Source organism: Lampetra fluviatilis, chromosome 61 (assembly GCF_964198595.1).
Source record: "Lampetra fluviatilis chromosome 61, kcLamFluv1.1, whole genome shotgun sequence".
In the NCBI taxonomy this organism is placed as follows: domain Eukaryota; kingdom Metazoa; phylum Chordata; class Hyperoartia; order Petromyzontiformes; family Petromyzontidae; genus Lampetra; species Lampetra fluviatilis.
The window spans coordinates 3305454-3326393 of NC_136335.1; the positions used below are offsets into that span (position 1 = coordinate 3305454).

Below are 20940 nucleotides of genomic sequence, written 5' to 3' on the forward strand. Positions count from 1 at the left end.
CTCGTGGAGTTTCCTTGAACTCTTTTAGTGCTCTGAGCCAATCTGAGGTCTGGTGGGAGAGTTCAAGATCTTAGACGCCGCACCCGAGGAGATTCCTACAGCCCAGCGTAAAATAAAACATTTGCGGTTGAGCTAGCAGAGGCCTCTGCCCTGAGTATCGCAAGGTACATGTAAAACATAAATAACATCCATAATAATAATTGTTTTTTTTACCCTTTTTTCTGGCAACAAAACTGACACCTTTTTTTACAAGGAGTCATGTTTGCATAGACCACAATACCTGCAGTCGTAATGCAAACAAAAAACATGCATACATTATCAGAGTTATGTTTTTTGTTAGCATTACGACTGCAGGTATTATGGTCTATGCAAACATGACTCCTTGTAAAAAAAGGTGTCAGTTTTGTTGCCAGATAAAAGGGTAAAAAAACAATTATCATATTTTTCTACTGGCAAATGAGGTTCCAATGGTGGAACATTCATAATAGTTTTTTTTTTGGGGGGGGGGGTAGATCGTGTAAATGTGTCGTTAAACCCACCACCACCCGGCACAGCCAATTGGTAAGCTTTGTCATGTAAACAGAACATGCCAATTCATTACTAGTACAGCACACTAGTTGTGTGTTGGAGAGCAAAGCCACAACATTTACAATACGAGTACGACGTTTTGCCAGTAGTTACAACTAGCTTCATTCCGGTGACAGCCAGATTTGTGGAGAAATCCTCTTGTTTCGTTCCTTAAATAGTGTGGTAGATGTGGTGACATTACTTGTGAGACCACCTTGAGCGAACAATTACACACGCCATGAGAGTGATGTGCCCAGACACCATTAAGTTATTTTGGATCCTCTAATCCAGCGGTCGGGAACCTATGGCTCGCGAGCCATATATGGCTCTTCCAGTGACGGCAAGTGGCTCCCAGACAATTTTGAGTTGAAAAAATAAAAAAATCGGTTTTGGAACTGATTTTAAAATGCTTGTGATATTGCACGAAGCTCAACCTCACCACGTACGAACCAGACTACAAGGCCATCAGCAAAACCACGCAGCACCAGAAGTCGCATTAAAAGTAAGACGCATTTAATTTATTATACGTTAAAAATACTATATGGCTCTCAATGAAATATATTTAGAAACATTTGGCTTCTATGGCTCTCCCGGTCACAAAGGTTCCCGACCCCTGCTCTAATCAGTCCTGTGTTTTTTTTGTGATAAATGTCTACATTGTAAACGATAGGAGGACTGCTAATTTCGTTTGGTTTTATATACGGGTCCATCTGCCCCAAGGCTAGGCGTGAAATTATTCGATTTAATATCGGTTGCCATTGATTTGACATCGATTCATTCGTCCAGGATGTGATATCCTTTTAGAGATAACCCACGAAACGAATTGGGTGTGCAGTAAATATGTTGGAAATATTTTTGTAATGCCTTTTTACGCACCTGCCACCAATTAAAATGCACGTAATTTATTTTGTGTTCTGATCAATTTCACAGTACAATGTCACCGGTCGAGAAGAGTGTAATTGACAGTGGGGTAGATATCGCTACATGGATCGCGCGCTGGCTTATGTAGGGCAAATGTAACGAGTCGGAACAAACGACACTGTGAAAGCGGGACAACATTATACAGAAGAGACCACACACTATGTAGACATTGCAAAATGAGACGGTGGCACACGCAGATTGGGTGCTGCGATGGAGTAGTGTTAACTTGGTTCGATCCCGACCCTGATGCCTGCTGTATATAATGGAGTTTGCATGCGTGTCTCTCTCTTCCCGTGGTTGTGTGGATTTTTCTCGGTCCTCCAGTTTTTCTCTCCACATTTATAATCAACATGCCTTTAGAGTAGTTTTCCGTGTGATAAGCCATTTCGCTGAGCTATCATTTGTGAAAGTCAAGTTGCTTCTGAAAAAGATCTATATAGCTCCTGAGCCTTATCTGGTAAAATAAAACAGCTTAGTTTTAGATTATAGATAGGACAGATAAGAAAACCGTATAAACGAGGCTGTATAATCAACACAGTGCACACGAGACAGACCATAGGAACGAGACGAACCAGGGAAACATTCCCATTTGTTTTGCGTGTTTGGTGGAAACTGAGTAGCCAGATAGAACCCACAGACATGAGTGGATGGCACACACTCAAGACCGCACAGACAAGTTAATGAACTCCACTCCCCTGGTTTGGTAATTTCTAAAACTCGGCAACTCCTTCTGCCTTCAAAACGCTGGATCGCAGGTAGCCCATATCACTTGGGCATCTACGGCCTGTTTGTCAATCTGCCACTCGACAAAGGCTTTCCTACGCCAGTGCAGGCGGCGAGCTATATTTGACCATACTTCACCACACTGGGCAGTGGTGGTTGGTGAACGTGGGGGTTGGGAGGGGGAGTACAGAACAACAATGGAGATGTTTCTGCACAATCCACAATGCTTCTACAGCTGTTATGCATGGTGGCCGCTCATCCAAGCACACTCGAGGCTTTGCTTTGCTTGGCTTATTAGGTTAGATTGGGATGGGGTGTACTTTGTGTGATCTGATCATGGGTTTCTAAGTAATGCTGCACACATTTTGACTTAATCTCGTGTTAATTCCAAATATGGGAAAGCCTTCATCCAGCTATCGATAAAAAAAGGACTAAATGTATGTATGTTGAACTTCTATCGCACCATGCGGCGCTAACCGTGCTAATCGGAAGTGCAAAGCATGCGTTGGAAGCAATCCATTCCTGAAAAGTCTTTAATATGCAAAGCTTTCGGATGCGCGATGCAGCAGATCATTAAGAAATGAGAACACATTATGTAATTGAATTATTTTTTAAATCGCATTTTATGGCCTATAAATCTCACCAACCTATGCTACATTTTATGAGTACATCATTAGAATGATGTTGCACTATCTGGCCAAGAGTACCTGGTGAGGAGTAACGTTCATCGTTATTACAATACGACACAGCCTTATTAGTACGTTGATCAATTTGACTTTTTGTGATACGGTTCTAATTCGAGTAGTAGCATGGTTGGCTATGTCTGGTGCGAAAGAAGTCCAACATGCAGAAATGAAGAGTTAACACGGGAGTTAGAAAATTACTCCCAAGTCGTGCCAGGTCATTCCATAACTTGTTTATGGTCTCAACCACGTATCGCTGATTTGGGACATTATTGTCAGGATTAATACTCTTGACAGCTGGGATCATTGCGGAGTATATGAACCTCCTGAGCCACGGTTCTCCACAAAGACAGATGAATGATCTGTCGTGTAGCCTACACAGACTATTGGGGCATGTGTACTCTTTGGTTTTTTTGGTAAAGTCACGTAGGTAAAAAATTATAATAAATTAAATCACGACGTTTACTGTATCAGTAATTCTGCTGTGACGGTTCCATCTGAAGACGGAAGCTTGTGATGCCTCCGAAACGTCGTGATTTAATTTATTTTAATTATTTACCGACGTGACTTTACCGAAAAAACCAAAGAGTATGAATCCTTGCAGTCACGAAAACTTCACATCTAGAATTGGGGCACGTGTGGTGACTGACATGGCCAGTATGGAATTTGAGGGTGTGGTGTGACTCACACCACACCTGACGGACTTGTCTGGTCAATGCTGATGTTTTGCACACACCTCACCAGGTACTCCTTTAATCATTTCAGGCCGAGTTGGGTGGAGACTCACGGCCAGTTTGGATAATCACTGAATTGAGCCCGTGTTGGGAATCAAATTAGGGCTGCCGTGTTCGTAGCGTAGTGCACTAAACACCACGACAGCTACATATACACACACACACGTGTTAGTGCACTTGATTTAATTCCATCTCGTTGCAAAAAGGTGTGGCTATTTCCGTAGGCTCTCGTCGCCAGCCGTGGAAACTGCCCCATGGTGACGAGGCATCGATGTCCCGTCTTGCTAATTGCTTGGTGTGACGCAGAGGAGGGTTTGGAAACGTGTCCAAGCCTCGGCCATTTCGCAATTCTTAATCCGACGCCTCGAGGTGGTTTTCGCGTCTGTGACCTGAATGCATTCGAATGTCAATGTTAGTCGTAGACTGGAGGGGGGTGGGTACGTGGCATGTTACCAAGTGTACTGTAATTGAGAAGCAGGTTTGCTTGTACTTAACTATTATGCGTGATTAGCAAAAACTGGGGCATGCTTGAATGTGGGTCAGCCATCTGTGTAGTAACTCATTCGTGAGAAATTGCGCATTTTAGAAATATCTCGTCTTTCCTCTGGTTCACAGAATGTTGCTGTTTTTATAATTATTGACATATCATGGTCTGTTTTTAATCGAATCCATTAGCATGACACATTTGGCCTCCCCCCTACTGTTGGTCAATGGTTTATCATGGTTTGATTCAAGGGTTGATTATTTAGTCTTTTGTACTGTCTTACGTGTAAAGTAGTTTGTACAGTCTTCAACACTATCTGGACTGTTTCCATGTTGTCAATGTCCGACTTGTGTTAGTAATTCTGTCTTGCTAAGTCTGTTCATTCAATATTTGCATATTTACGTAATTTTCATTACATTTGCGGACATTAAAAGTACACCGTTTAAATGTATGCATTATGATAATAGAAGTACATTGGTCATGACGGTTGTTTGACCATACGTGATCGTGTTTGTCAGTGTATTAGTGAAAGGGGCGTTTCCAGGACTCGCAAATGATGTTAGCTCTGGTCGGGAATCGGTTCGGGCCACTGCCGTCATAGCACTGCACTTGACCAGATCTACCTGCTTAACACCACACCACTGATGCAAATTTAATAACACATTCCTGCGGAGGGAGCTGGTAGGAACGTTTGGTTGCTTGGTCAATGGCCAGGGTCAACGGCGGCGTGGTGTATTCCGCAAATATGCCCGACCTGCGAGGGCGGGCACAAGCCGGTTTGAGTAAGTTAAACGTTGAGTTTTATAAGGGCACCACGGGGTGACCAGCCCCTCCCTGCACGACGGACACAATAATCCCCTGTGGGCTGGTGTAACCAGGAGGTTGCTACCAGTATAAATACTTGGTCATGCACTCTGCATCGTAAAATGTGTTTTTTTAATTAAAATCACGGAAGTGTAAATGTTTGTCCCCGATGCTTGCTCCTGAGATGTAGGATTAACTTCTTTTTTAAACAAGGTTTTTTCTGACCAGTCGATATGTCTGCTATAAACAGCAAGCAAAACAAACTATTACAGAATCGATGCCTCGTGTTCCTCTCTTGCACAATAGTCTTGTAACTCCTTTATCCAATTGTCTTTCGATTAATTTTCCATAAATTGATTGACCAATTGTTTGCTTGGTCTTGTCCTTTCTCGACTAACTTCCCAGTTTTGCATCGTCTTTTTTTAGCGTCTCAATTATATTGGCTGTATCGTTTGAAGCCGTCTTTCTCAATGTCACTTGTTTCATTTTGTGTTATTTGACCACGAGCACAAAGTAAGCATTTCCATAAATCTGCAATGAATTGCAAATGTTTTTTTCTTGCACGATTCGGTGCATATCTAATCCTCTAAGTATCCGAGTCAATTGATTGGATCCATTTACGTGACTAGTACACACACGATATGTGCATGAGGCATCATAAACCTGCAACTCTGTGTACATCGGCATAATTTGCCTTGTTAAACTATGCCTGTAAAACTGAAAACTACTTATCCTGCAGTACCTCTATTTAAATACACTATCGAAAATATAATTTACACCCCTCTGTCAATCATCGTGTTTCTCAGTGTGGATTTGTGAACACACTTTGTAAACAGTACATAAAATAGTATGCGTTTTCAATGCGCTGTTCATATTGTAACAAGCGTTTATACCAATGTTACTCTGCAGAGTAGTGGGTTGCCGCTCCTTTTATCCGCATTGATGCGAGCGATATGTGAGGACTATGGCTTTACCGCAAGAAAAACTATCTGCACAGATGCATACGGAAGTATTATCAAACAGGAGGAATTAATGGTGCAACGCATCTCATATTTTTAAATATCTGCAGGTAATAGGATTGTCATCGATTGATCCTGGCTGCAGACAGTGGTAGGTCACAAATAATAATGAAGATAAGAGAGCAGTTTCACTGTTATGCATACCGTTATGAAAAATAAGGACTTAAGTCGTGTAGGCAGTTTGAGCAACTTTCCGATAACATTTATGATCCTGCGCATTCGTCCTCGCTGCGCTTGGACGACACGCCAACAGAATGATTACGCACCAGGTGGGTCGCGGCGTTTATGTGCGTAGTGAGACGATGTCGCCAAAATAAATTGATTACGATTTTGACTTCTGTGTATTCGGGACCCCGGGGTCCTGGCATGAGGTTCATTTGCCGCACACTGTTATTTTGCAGCGGTGGCGTCTGTTTTACAATGTGTGGCATCTGGTGCATTCTGGAAAAAACTGCTTAGGTCCAGTGCTAAACACAGCACTGGGGAGGATTCGTCTGATGGGTTTCATGCCAGTCCGCAGGTATTTGCTGCTACCCTGATGTGAAGGGCATTTGTTGCGGTAGCTTAAAATATAATCTTTTGTACCATCATCCTGTGATGTTTTTGCAAAATATAATTCCACTGCTCGCACACGGAAGTTGTGCTTTTGTATGCACCACATGGCGCAAAGGCGCTGCTAAAATATTATTTTATTCTGTACAGTGTTGGCGCCCTCGTGCAGAATTTTAATACACTCTGTGGCAGTGATGGTATTTTTGCTGTGGCCCTGCATATAAAGTGTGCGCAGACATTTAATGATCTCTTGCAATGTTACCAAACAAAGATGGCATTAAGGACATCATCTGAGCATTGCTGAAAAAAATTGCTCTTGAGAGAACAGCATGTTACCTTGTTCTATATTCTGTTAACAGCGTACAGTGCGCCTGCCGTCATTCCACCAATGTTCTGACTTGTATATAACATTTCATACACTTAAATGTTTAGACGTTCCGCTTGAGCTTTCAGCGTATGCAGCTAGAATTCTTACAGGTTTTGCTCATGGCTTAACCACTTGTAATTTTCCATCCTTTTCAGTGTGCCACAACAGAATTACAGTACCATGAATTGTGTGGGCTTTTTTCCCAGCGCCTGAAATTGTGTGGTGCTGCAATTTGGTAGATTTAAAATCTATGACTACAACAGAATTTTTAAGTCAAGAGGTCATATTGGCTATCGCACACTGCCATCGCTTCCTTCCCTCTGCTAAATTCTTCCACTTGTACAGTTGAGACCAAATTTCAAAGAAACCTTTTTACAGTCTCCTTACCACCATCATGTGGCTTGAGGTGTCTTCCCTTTGTTACACCGTAAGACAGGTTCTTGAAGGACATGTCATCTGTGTAACAAAGGGAAAACCTCAACAGGCTGTGGTGGTGATGAGACCACAGGAGAGGTCCTTGAAAGACATGCCAACCATCTCATCAACACTACCATCTTGGTTTTAGGTCTTCCCCTTGTCTGATGACATTAGGTTGGCCACTCCAATACCTGTGAATAACCTGGCCTCCTGCATCATGCACACATCCCATCCATCACAACTTCCTCTTCCTCATTACATTTACAAAAAAATTCCTGCCACATTCTAGTGCCAACTTCTGAGTGTCTTGCCATAATCTTCGATGAAATACTGAGCTATCTTCGTATGTATGTACGTTGAACGTCTATTGCGCACCCTATGTAGCCAAACCATGCTAATCTGAGGTGCATCTATAGGCCAGTAGACATAGGCTTTCGGCCAAGATGCTCGTGAAGTTAAATTTATTAAAATACATTTGGACACTCTCAATGCGGTATTTATTTATGTTATATATTTTAAGTTCATACATATGTGTATTACGTTTTTGTTCATGAAATGACCGGGACAGAAGGAACCACGAATCTATTTTTGAATCGAATCTTTTTTTCTTCTTTCAAACCCATGACAATTAATTGAATCACACGTGGGTAATGGAGGGAAAGACAAATAATGACCTGCCCCTAAGGCTAGATTACATCATTCTTAGAACACATGCGGTGTTATTTTATTTGTTTAGATTTGTTTTTCCCTGTCTGCTTTTCGCGTGACCGGGACCCCCACTAGGTGACATTGTGCTGAAGAGAAACCCACTTGGCGTTTTCATGAAAACCAATCGTGTGCAGCGTAGCCCCATAGCTGCACACGTGTAAATCTGCCTGATTAGTTTAAAGCCCACCGTGGGCACAGGGCACACTCGTGAGCCGCTAAAGCCGATTTGCGCAGGGCTTTTATTTAACGCTGCGTTGTGGCAAAGGCGGCAGCATCTGCATCACTGCAAAAATCCCGGCATGGAGGACGGGGGGAGTGGTCGGCCTCGAGTTGGCGATGCTAGACTTGTGATGTGTCGAGCTGACGAATTCTACACTGCGTAACCGCTGAATTGTGGTATGCAGACACAATGGGCTGAATCTACACAAAGTGGATGAGGGAAACATTCCTGGCCTGAAACGTTGGATGTATACAGCCTGGTGATCGCATAAGCTTGCAGAATTCATTTGGTCTCGCTTGGGCTACATTTTATGCAGTCAAATTCGAGAGATATTTACAGACAAGTTCTCCTGATGCCACCACCACACCTCACCCATTGCCTCATTCCTTATGCCTTGACCCGCCTCTGCTGGATATGTGTGGAAAAGAGCTTCCTAGCTCTTCGGATTCCTCCAGTCTAAATAAAGATTCTATTGCTGATGAAAGTTCCTGGTAGCTTTTGCAAATTTACCAACTGACCTTCGGGGACCGCTTTTGTGATCACCGATTTTACTACTTCCACTTGTTGCATAGTCGAGATGTCCGTAGAACCAAATTTACAGTTTCATGACCACCACGTTAGGTCTACCCATTGGTCGTCAACCTCAATGTAGCTGTCCTTGAGAGCGGTGGTGCAGCGGTTAGCGCGCTGCGCTATGAACCCGGCATCCCGGATTCGATTCCCGCTCACGGGTGACGATTATCTGAACCGGTCCTGGGCCTCCCCTAGGTCGACTCGGCCTGAAATGAGTACCTCGTGCAGTGTGTAAACATCGCCACTGGGGAGACAAAGGCGGTCGGGCGTGGTGCTGGCCACCTACCCCCTCGTGTACCGTTCCGGCCTTCATAGGTGCTCGCTAACAGCACTTGCCCCTACAGTCTGTTAAGGCTATACGGGGGATCTTTGTGTTGGTATCCTGCTCGTCTTATTTCTGCAAATGTCTCTTTCATAACAACCTACTCCTGCGTCCCTTTACACCACTTTACTATCACCCTTATATTCCCTGCCTCCTAATTTTCATATCCTATCGGCCTCCGTCCTGCACGTTTGTTCCACCAATCTTGTCTAACAAATGGAAAAAAGCCTCTTCCCGATTTACGTGTTTTTTAATACCTGCCTTTGCCACGTATTCCAAACATTGGCGCACAGATCCAACAATGTGTACACATGTGCATACTTGTTTATATGCTATTTCAATGTTGCTATTGCAGTCGACTTGTGCAGTAAAATGACTAGGTGACAGCTGAAGCTAAACTAGCATTTTGAGTTGATCTAGATTATTAGTAAATGGAAAGAAGCAATGGTGGAGGTGTGGTCGCATCAGCGGCAATGGCCGTGATGACAGATTTCTGAAAATAGTAAGGAGTGCTAAAATTGGTTATGAACTGGTTATGTAATGATTCGTCATTAGCTGTGATCTGTCCACTGCTGGGTGAATGCCTCCCCAAGCTACCAACCTTCACACAGTCCTGCAATGCAATTATACATCTAGCCCCTGGACATGATTGGAATTCGTAACTCCATCTCCATGGGGGGGAGGGGAGTGCATCGTCTTGGGCATTTTCCTCCTTTGGCAGCCACTCCCATCATTAGTCTGCACCACTGGCCATTTTCCCTGGAGCGATGTGTACTGCCCGAGCCTACTTTACCGTCAAATCAAGATTGGTGTACTGAACTCTATTCCATCGTCTAGGATGATTTTTACAATCAGAATTTGCGTGAGCAATTCGAGGTGAACATGATTACATTTATGCAGCTTCTAGTTTACCATATTCCACTATATGCGTTTTACAATATCCACAATTTTTCCTTTCAATTGGATAATTGGCTTAAAAAAAAATACCCTCCACATTTCGGCCTCCCCGTCGCATGACTAATATAAGTAATTACCGCAGAGTATCTGCAACTAATAATAACCGGTGCCGTGTGCCTACGATAGCCTGCCAACTCTGCTAGTTCGTGCATTAATTCGGCTCTTTGCCTCTGTCCCTTGGGAAATCCCATGCAGCCAACACCCTTTTCCACGTGACATTGGAAGGAAAAAAATTGCAGGCGACAGTAGAAAAGGGGGAGCCAGTGGGGGTTGGTTTTTAGCTGTCGGCTCTAAATCCTGCCTTGTAAATAGCAAACAAAGATGTTGACACTTTCTTTAGACGTTCGAGAATCGACATCGTGTTTTGTGTGCACACTTTGAATTGAATGACCGAGTGGCCCGGTACAACGCCGCATGCCCGGCTTGCTGGTGACCTGATGTATCTAGGCAGATTTGTGAAACGGCAGGATAACATTGGACGAACACAATTGCTAAACGCGGGCACAAAGGGCCAAAGGGCACAAACGCGGTCGACAACAAATGGCACTCAAAGTTTTAATTTGATTTAGTTAACACATTTCTTTAATTGAGTAGGGTCTTAAGAACTTTGGTGGGGGGGGGGGTTATATGTGAGGGAATTCCCAGTTGGAGGAGTGTAAGGAAAGAAGCAGGAATAGACGTGTGTTTTGGCCTGCAATATGGTGGGTGGCGAACACTGCGGATGACACAATGTGTGAACGCCTCGACAATGACGGCTACACCACGCGTTTTTACGCGCTGCTGGAAATCCGAGCGGGGTCCGCACGCGACAATTCTTCGCCGTGCTTTTGAAGTAAGCAAAATGTACGCAAGGGTTAAGAATACGTTGTTATGCGTTTTTAAGAAATTTTTATGATTTGTGAAAATGCCAGTTGACGCACGCACGGTTTACCGCGCTGCATACGAGGCTGAGAATTGTTTTGGGTGAATGTGTGTGAGAGTCGGATATGCGACGTTATACTTTACTATAAATTGCCTCTCACCAAATTGCTCCAAATGCGAACCAATCTCATCGGACATCCCGTGTAGCTAAGCTGGTTTGGTTCCCGGATAGTGCTTGGATGGGTAATCGCTGTCTGCAGAACTGTTTTTTCGGCTGCGAGGCAACAGTGAGGCGCAGAAGACTCTGCAACAAAAAATAACAACACATTATTGTGCTGTACTCATCTGTGCTCCCCTGCCTTCATCAACTCGCCCTGACCACGATCAAGTCGGGGCAAATAATCCCCCATGACTGATGTGGCATAGGAGGGGGAGGCTCTAATCCATTCTTGGATTGACAATAGACTGGACATGTGTACTGTATTATTAAGCATGTAATGATTCACGACCCCCCCCCCCACCACGCTTCAATGAATTGTCACAATTCAGGGTTGTGGTCTGTGATTTGAGATGTAATTCTATTTTGTAGTGTGTTCTCCTTTGTGCCCGGTTCTGCGTCCATTGTTACCGTGTGTGTGGTGTTTTTCAGACGTATGGTTTCCTCTTTTGTCACTTGAACTGCCTGCACTGTTTGCCTGTTGTGCCCTGTATTGTTATGTGTACCGTTTATCTTTTACGGTATTGTTCCGACCTCCAGCCTAGAGGGCATATTTGCATACATTTGCGTGAATCTTAAATGAGCTATTCTTAGCGTAGACAATTCTGTGTGTGTGGTTAGCATTTGCCTCCCATTTAAATCCTAGGTCAATACATCCTTATTTTCGTTACATGTACCACTGTATGACGGTGTTGGTAAAGGCTATCTCTGGTGGGTAGCGGAACACGGCGCATCTGCCATGTATTTGTTTTCTAGGTGAATGTTTTTACATTAATTCTTCTACACCAGGGGGTCTGCAACCAAAACAACAAGAAGAGCCATTTTTCAGTAAAAAAAAACCCCCCTCAATGTTTCAAGAGCCGCCAATGCATGTGATTTTAATACGGGGACGGTGGTCCTTGATAATTATTAATGTCACAAAGCGGTCATTGTGAAGAGCCGCATGCGGGTCCGGAGCCGCAGGTTGCCACACCAACCCCTGGCCTACACGCTTACCAGGATGGTGAAACACATTCCTCCTGCGGAGGGAGCTGGTAGGAACGTTGGGTTGCTCGGTCAATGGCCAGGGTCAACGGCGGCGTGGTGTATTCCGCAAATATGCCCGACTGTGAGGGCGGGCACAAGCCGGCGTGAGTAGGTTAAACGTTGAGTTTTATAAGGGCACCACGGGGTGACCAGCCCCTCCCCCACCCCACCCTCCCCTCCCCACCCTCCCAACCCAGTCCCTCCCCACCCTCCTCTCCCCACCCAGCCCCTCACTGCACGACGAACGGACACAATAATCCCCTGTGGGCTGGTGTAACCAGGAGGTTCCTACCAGTATTACTGTCCAATAACTCCCTTGACCAGCATGCTGTGTGGAGGCCCTTGTCCAGCAGTGGATTGACAAGACCTGAACATGTTCCGTATATTCCTGGTTTGCTTGATCTACCATACAGACCAAAAAAAAACACAATTCATTAACATGCATAAGCCATTCTTACATGGTGTTTGTTTTTAGCCTTGTACTGAACATTTGGTTATGCATAAAATACCGCATGTGTACTCAAACGGCCACGCACTAATGAAGTAAATATTTACAAAATTGATCGCTTGTTTCCAATACTTATTCAAGGCTGAAGTTGTACACTATTAATTTGCGTCTGCAATATTGTTTAAAGCCACAAGGTAAATGTTGATTCTAAAGCTCTCGTGACTGCAGGGATTCATTCTCGGTTCTTTCGGTGAAGTCGCGTAGAAGGGAAATAATAAAATAATAAAAATATTAAACAATATTTTTTATATTTAAAACAATAGTTATATTTTTATTATTTTATTATTACAATTATTTTGATTAATAATATTAATTAAAATATAAAACAATATTGTTTTATATATTAAATTATTATTTTCCTTCTACGTGACTTTACCGAAACAACCAAGAATAAAGTAAATGTTGCTTTTCTCATTCACGTGAAGCCATTTTGACTCCCACCCAGTGGCTAAAAAGGCCTCCCCCACACCCTTATTTGTCATGAGTGGTTTTTTACCATTTTTAAATCCTTTATATTATGTTCACTTGCTTGCTTGCGCGCTTACGACCGTGCAAATCTTTCGGTCGTTTTTTAACCCACTTCCCGTGATCCAATCGAGCTGACATTTTGCACACAGACTCGTTGTGCGTGACAATTTCTTTTCGTGAAAATTTTTTTCCAAAATTTTCCACTTTTAGGAAAAAAAATGTCTTATTTAATTAAAAATACCAATGTGATAAAAATGAAACTCTTACTCAAGAAAAACAGAAATGAATAATAAAATAAAACCGATGCCACGCATATAAAGGATTTATAGTGAAAAACTTAGTTTTTACGGGTTAATTTTTTCACCTCCCCTGGTTAGCAGTGTTGGGTGGGTAGGACTGGGTCTAATAGCTCTTGCCACTGATCTCTGCTGTGGCCGTGAATTGAACTGGTTCCTAGTGCAGTGGGCTAACCACTGTGCAAGTGCCTCCTTTTTAACATGGTAGAATGAGTCACTGGTGTAACAGTACAGTACATATTTCGTACGCTCCATTGCTCATGATTGACGTTTAACAACCCAAGTGAATAGGAACGGTTTGTGTGTTCGGTTAACAGTGGCTTGCTGTGTCCTGTGTAAACCTGTTTTCATTTTCTTTTTTTTCATATCAACGAGTGTTTTCATTTGCCTTTGGGGTCTCCTTCCGTCCTCTTGAGTGCGCGTGGTCGTCATTGTTTATTGTGTTGAGCACACTGTTTATCTTGTTATAAATGCGGTTTTTACATTGTTGGTGTTGGTACCATTACAACTCGATCACTGTTTTCTTTTTCATGTTTTTTTATACCCCCCCCCCCCCCATTATGTTTTTTAACAACAAGAATGTTTTAACTATTCATCTGTCCTATAACGTGCAGCACACACTCGGTCTGCACCATGTTGACTGTCTGGTACAGATTTTTTTGATATGCGGTTGTCCCAGAAACTAAGCGGGATTGAGCATACTCTTTGTTTTTTTCGGTAAAGTCACGTAGATGAAAACAACTAAATTAAATCACGACGTTTCGGAAGCAACACCAAACCTCCGTCGTCAGGTGTGACTGCTCCAGCAAAAATTACTGTAGCTTTTAAAGCGAGCTATTTAGAGACACGTAGTTTTTTATACAGGGTATATTTATACGCTACAGTAATTTTGCTGGAGCAGTCACAGCCGATGAGGCTTGTGTTGCTTCCGAAACGTCGTGATTTAATTTAGTTTTCATTTTTATCTTGTTTCCCCCCTTACGCGACTTTACCGAAAAAACCAAAGAGTGTGGATCCTTGCAGTCACGAAAATTTTAAATCTAGGATTGAGCATGGCTATGCGTTTGGATGAGTGCCCGGCTGCTAGGCTGGGTGGTGGGCAACAGAGGGCATTGCAGCAAAGTCATTTGCTGTTTATAATTGTAGACTACTCTCTCATTTGTGCTGCCTGCTTTCCTTGACAAACCCGGACTGACCTACCGCGGTGCATTATGGTTATATAGCCCTCGTGGCCGACATGGTGTGGAGAGCCCCTCGTCAAAGAATCGCTGTACATCGCTGAGGGCTCTGCAATGCCAGCTCGGCTCTTGTCTGAGTCACGTGGGCAGCTCACTGTCCTCGATTTTCTGAGTGTTGGGGCTCATTGGTGGAAGCACACTCAAGTCTGAAAACGTGATTTCCTGCCTAACAGTTCCCCTTATGTTGCATCATTCATGTTATCAACCAGTGTTCTTATGTCCGGATTTACAAGAAACTGCTGCAGGATTTGGGTGTTTAAACAAATGCTGCTGATTAATATTGGCCTTGGGTAGGCAATTGTCTGGTGGGCTAAAAAATATATTTGCGGATAGAAAAAAGGGAGGTTTTTTTTACCGTCACTCTGCAACACCATAAGCTTTTAGTTTTCAAAATAATGCTTTTTAAATAGTTTTATATGCAGCTAGCATGGTAGCAGGCTTCACACACACTTTTGGTTTCGGTGTCATGTCTGTCCCAACCAAAAATACTTAATGTTCCATGTTCTCCAATTTTGGAGCCCCAAATATTTTTTAACGGTAATACATGTGCGTGTCTTTTGTCAATCCACTGCTGGATGAAGGCCTACCCATGCCGTGTTCGTCATGGGGGATATTTAGAGTAATTCGCCACGCTGGCTGGTCAACGTGGGGTTGGTACCGCGCGCGGCAAGAACAGGGACCAGTTCAGAAACCACCTGCCAACTGATCTTAGCCACGGTCAGGATTTAAACTCTGTTTGCCGAGTCTACAGCGTAACATCGTAACCCTGTACCATCACTCAACCCCGAAATGTATTGATTCATCTAAAATAATTGATTTTTTAATGCTTTTTTTCCTTCGGTTTACTATTCGCTTTTAAATTATTAATAATTCGCTGTCTTCTGTTTTTCATTTCAAATCTGTATATAAAAGAAAAGCATTTGTATGTTTTTTGGAAGCTCATGAAGTTGGAACTTTGCCACTTTGCCTGGTTTTCTGCAGATAGTCTTTATTGCTGTAAATTTTTCTGAGAAGTATTGGATAACTCTGCTGTGCGGAAGGAATGTTTTGTGTGCCCATGATTCGTAGCAGGAGAATGAACCGTAAAGATTGTCTGATTTGTATTCTGTGAGTTTAATGTTTTTTTGTTCCTTTTTGTGTTTCAGCCAAAACCAGACAGTGGTACAAGGAATCTATAGCCTCGGTGGAGCATTCTACATATCATCCCCTTCCATATTTACTTTTTTTTATATATATAATTGTACATCCACTCCACTACCCATCTGCAAGACGAGCACAATCTTGCAAGGATTTCCATTTCGACTCTTAAAGACTTATTGTATAATTTTCCACTCGCTGTCAAAGCCATACAACAACAGATTTGTCCAAATTTAAAAATAACTGGTGTTAGTTGGCCTTCTAATTTGAGAGAGTTGCAATATACAGCATTTTTTTTTAGCTTCGGTTGACGACAAAAAATATTAACTCCTTAAATTATTTATTGTTTTGCACAAACCTTTGAGACTACTTGAAGGGCTTCTTTCCATTTCAAGACCTGCCCGTTCACCCTTGGTACGTATGTAATTTCGTTTGCGTTAACACCATATGATTGGATGCTTGCACTTGCATATGGCAGATATAAAGTGTTTCATAACCACCCAAGGAAAGCAACCCCCACATCAAACCATAAAAGTCCTAGTAATAGGTTTTTACCCTTTGAACTGGTACAAAAACTGACACCTTTATGCAAGGCATCATGTTTGCAATAACCACAACACAAGCAGTCAAAATGCAAACAAAAAGAAACAACTCTGATAATGATATGCACTGTCCTTGAAGTTGATTGGTCCACACCCGAGAGACAGCTTTTCTTAGAGCCTAGTCTCTATTAGTGTTGGACCAGATGACGCCAAAAGGGTAAAAACCTATTGCTATATTTTGCCACTGGTAAAGGAGATGTCTCCTAGCATAAAAGACCTCTCAATAGGGGTTTTAAACAAATACTCCACTGTATAATGCGATTTTAAATGGAATTAACCAATCATCACACCAATGCAGTACCCTTCAGAAAAGAGCGTTGACTTGGACTTTCTTAAATAAATGGATCACCTAAGATTATAAACTTTAATCTTACCACCAGAGGTGGGACAAAGTCATTGTTATGCAAGTCCAAATCGAGTCGCAAGTCATCAAATTCATGACTCGAGTCTGACTCGAGTCCAAGTCACATGACTCGAGTCCACACCTCTGCTTACCACCATCATGACACTGCTTCGCTATACAAATATACAGCAGAAATACGAGCATCCGTGAACCAATAATTTGCAAATAGCTGTAATTCACTGATTTGGGGAGAAGATCTCATCGCACGGCACTCCGGTGGGGTGAACGCCACAAACCGTGACTCGTAGGGGTGCCTGGCGGCTTAATGTGGAGCTGCAGGGAAAATGGGGAGGTTAGATTTCTTTTTAGTTTAGCAGTTTTTATAATTTCGCTTTGCATCTGCCTAGATGCGGTGCAGAAATTAGTTTTGCATTTCTTAGACTTGGATATGAAATCTAAAACGTGTAAAATAAATCCTTTTAACAGTGACCGACCCATATGGCAGATTTTGCACCATTTGGTTTTTAGAAAAAAAAGTTACTTTGTAATCTGCAAAATTTATTGCAGATTTAGTATGTTTCTGGCGCTTTGCTTGAAATCTGCTGTGTTTCTGTGGATTAATGGAAACGCGTGGCACGTTCTCCCATTAAATTTGCCGCGCACTACGTTGGCATGAACGTTTTTATTTGCAGATTATTTTGTCCCAAATTATGCGGCGAGCTGCAGATTTTTACAGGATGCGTGATGCGGTCCCCACCGTATCAACGTGGATTATCGGATTCTGTTGTGTACATCCTATCTAAAAACTGACCACCGTTCTAACGGACTTATTTCAGCTTATTTTATGACGGTAAATATTCTCGTGGTTTTTAGTTCCGTCGCCTTAAAATTCAGTCGCTTTCATAGAATATTGTATATTGACATTAAATGGACTTTGTCCTGTTTTGTGTCTGGTTCAGACTGTCAGTAGATGCTACAATTACACCGATGTTCTCATTATCTCATTGTATCCTCTTGAGTTTTGTGAAGGGCTTCAAATTACTCATGGCATTGTCTTTAAGATATTTGACTATCTGCTTATTAGCTAAGGTGAATACAGTTGTCTCCCGGTTTTAAATGAGCATGGGAGCTGAATTTATTTCCTTTGGGGACACTGAATCCGTCATGGAAATTCCACTTTTCCATAGTTAGTATATACACAAGATGACCGTTGTTGACTTTCCATAAAGTGGTGCTCATTTTATCGACTAGAGAGATGATAATGGGGTGTCGCGTGACTGTGCAATCATTCGTTCATTGCTCTATGAACCTGCCAGCCAAAGTTCAATTCCCACCCTGTTGGACGGCCACATTGACCAGGATGGTGAAGTATGATCAGATAGCCCCCATGACCTAAATTCCTGGGGAGAGTGGACTTTATCCATCAGTGGATTGATAAAGAAATGTATGGAGCAATGATAGTTAGAGTTCAGCATTTTGATTACAATGCCACCTAGCCTTGTATGCATAAGGGATTTTAAGTGGAATTCTTGGGTGTTTGAGTGTTTTTTTTCAAGACCTTAAAGTACTTGCTTTGTCAAACCTTGAACTTGGTAAAATACACATGCAGTGCTCTCAGGATGCTCGTGAGTTGTGTGAACAGAATTCTTAACCCTCTCGCTGGCTTTTGAGATTTTTATCAGCTTGCATCTTTTTAAAAAAGCAGTTGTGTCAATAAGCCATGAAGTGCATTGCTGAGACCTACATGTATTTGAAATGTTTTATGGATAAATAGGGAGGTAGCATGGTGGTTAGCACTCTGCGCTTTGAACCTGGCAACCCGAGTGATTTCCAGCCACGGCTAAACATCATTGGTGAGTGAAATCTTGAACTCGTCCTGGCCCTCCCCTAGGTTGAATGAGCAGCTGGCGCAGTGTTTAAATATCGGCATTGGGGAGATAAGTGGCTGAGGATGGTGTTCTGGCCACACCAACTCTGCGTTCGGTGCCAGCAAAGTACGCGTTTAACCCTTTTGTCCATGCACTGCTGCTGGATGAGGGCCTCCAAGCACCGTGTGGGTCGTGGTTATTTTACGTTACTTCACGCTGGTGGGTACATGTTCGTGAAAGGGAGGAAGCATCGGTGATAGAGGTGTAGAGTGACAGTAAAACAATGGCATTATATGCACTGCCCTCTGATCACGTTACTTAGCTCTGCATTCGCCAATATTGGAGGAATCTGAGCTATAAAGCTCTTTTTCACATTTATCCCGTAGGGGGGCGTTATTTGCTAACAGCACTTGCCCCAAAAGTCTGAGGCTACACGGCAGGGATGTTTGTGTGTAAATGGCGCTCGGGAACATAACTTTACCAAACAGCCTTTGTAGGCTATACAAGTGGCCTGTCTTTTGATGTCAATTATGTTTAATTCACTTTGTCCCATACAGATTTCCCTTCAATCGACGATGATGGCAAACGGCTGCTTTGTATTCGAGGACGACCACCTCTGGGCCTCCACGGCCGCCAAGCTGAACGCGCTGCGCAAGAGCGGACAGTTCTGTGATGTTCGGCTGCAGGTGGGCATCAAACACTTTCGCAGCATGATGTAGGCTGAGTGACGTGGTGGCCAGGTCACTCGGAGGTCCGCGAGAGCTGAACCAGCCCTGCTTGAGATCCTGGGGTTCACCAATATCTGTGCAACAAAAGCTGTCAAATAAAAAAAGATTTTTTTTTTTTAGTTTCTATCAACATTTTTACAGCTGTGAGAATGAAACATTGTTTTGACTGTCACGTAATGATGATTCCTCCTTTATAAGGTAGAGTGGTGTGAATCTTGTAGGGTGTATGGTGTTATGAATCTTCATCATTTGTAGAGCTATTAATCTGTGGAATATACAGCAGCACATATGTAAAATCTACACCTTTATGAATCTATTAAATAAACAGACAACTTTATAAGCGCAACAGACATTTAAAAATCGTGTCTTTTTTTTAATGCACAATTTCATACATTTGTCTTGAAAATTACAACACAATTTTACCAATGAAAAGATTCTTCATTAAATTCTTAGTCATGATCTGATTTTTTTTCCTTGGTTTTTCAGTGCAAAATATTATTATAAATTAAGACTGCAACAGCTACTTGCCATCCAAAGGGTGCTCAACTTTGCATCACGGTGGCTAGGAGATGTTAACTCCCTCGCCTGGTATACAGGAGGTCGTGGGTTCGATCTCGATCCTGACGCCTGTATATTTGGAGTTTGCGTGTTCTCCCCAGAGTCACATGGTTTTTTTGTCCAGGTCCTCCAGTTTTGCCCTCCACATTTACAATCAACATGCGTTTTTAAAGTATTTGTGATAAATATTCACGTGGTAATAAAGCAACTTCGTTGATCTATAATTTTGTGGCCAGGTCGCTTCTGAAAAACAACTCTATAGCTTGGTGGGCCTTGCTTGGTAGTTTTAATAAAATAAAAAAATAGTTTAATGATTCCTAGTTTTTAACTTGTTAAAGGCAACTTCTGCGTATGTCGTAACAGCTGCTGATGAGAGTGTCCTGCGCACCGAGGCTGTACATTGTTTGTATGATCAGTGAACTTGTGGGACTGTACCATGTGGTTGTGGGAAAGACACAGCTGGGTGGTGCAGTGTGCCTCAGTCTCCAAAGCTGCAATGCTGTGTGTTTAAGCTTCTGCACTTTCTGATAATCGTTTTCACCTTAAATTTCGATTTAAAGCTTTCGTGACTGCAGGGATTCATCTTCTTGGTTATTTCGGTAAAGTCACGTAGAAGGGAAGTAATAAAATAATAAAAATAAAACATAATACAATAATTCTCACGACGTTTCGGCCACCTGAGGACGGCTGCTTGTGTTGTGGCCGAAACGTCGTGAGAATTATTAAATTATGTTTTATTTTTATTATTTTATTACTTCCCTTCTACGTGACTTTACCGAAAGAACCAAGAAGACGTTTTCACCTTGTTTTTTACTCTGCCCGTGACTAACTGCCTCTATAAAATGTGCCCACCAGTCTTGATGCCGTTGCATTTAGCTATTGTATAAATCTACGTCTATTTTGTCATGATCTCTGAATATATGGGTCTCTGTAAGTCTACTGGATATTGGTGAAAACGAGCTTCATAGCTCTTCAGATTTCTCCAGTCTAAAAGATTGTGATTCTATTAGTTTCTATGCGAGTGGCCTTTATTAAAATC

General features: G+C 42.6%; 1 protein-coding gene across 2 annotated transcripts in view; it reads left to right on the forward strand.

The window, feature by feature from the left end:
- IVNS1ABP (influenza virus NS1A binding protein) overlaps window positions 1–20940 on the forward strand; it is a 65786-nt gene that overhangs the window by 5298 nt on the left and 39548 nt on the right. The window contains exons 2-3 of one of the 2 annotated variants that reach the window (XM_078881517.1): window positions 15811–16216; window positions 19173–19301. In XM_078881517.1, coding sequence (XP_078737643.1) covers window positions 19191–19301 — 111 coding nt within the window. In that variant the 5' untranslated portion in view covers window positions 15811–16216; window positions 19173–19190. The remainder of the gene's footprint in view (window positions 1–15810; window positions 16217–19172; window positions 19302–20940) is intronic. The other variant, XM_078881516.1, reaches the window with a different exon arrangement.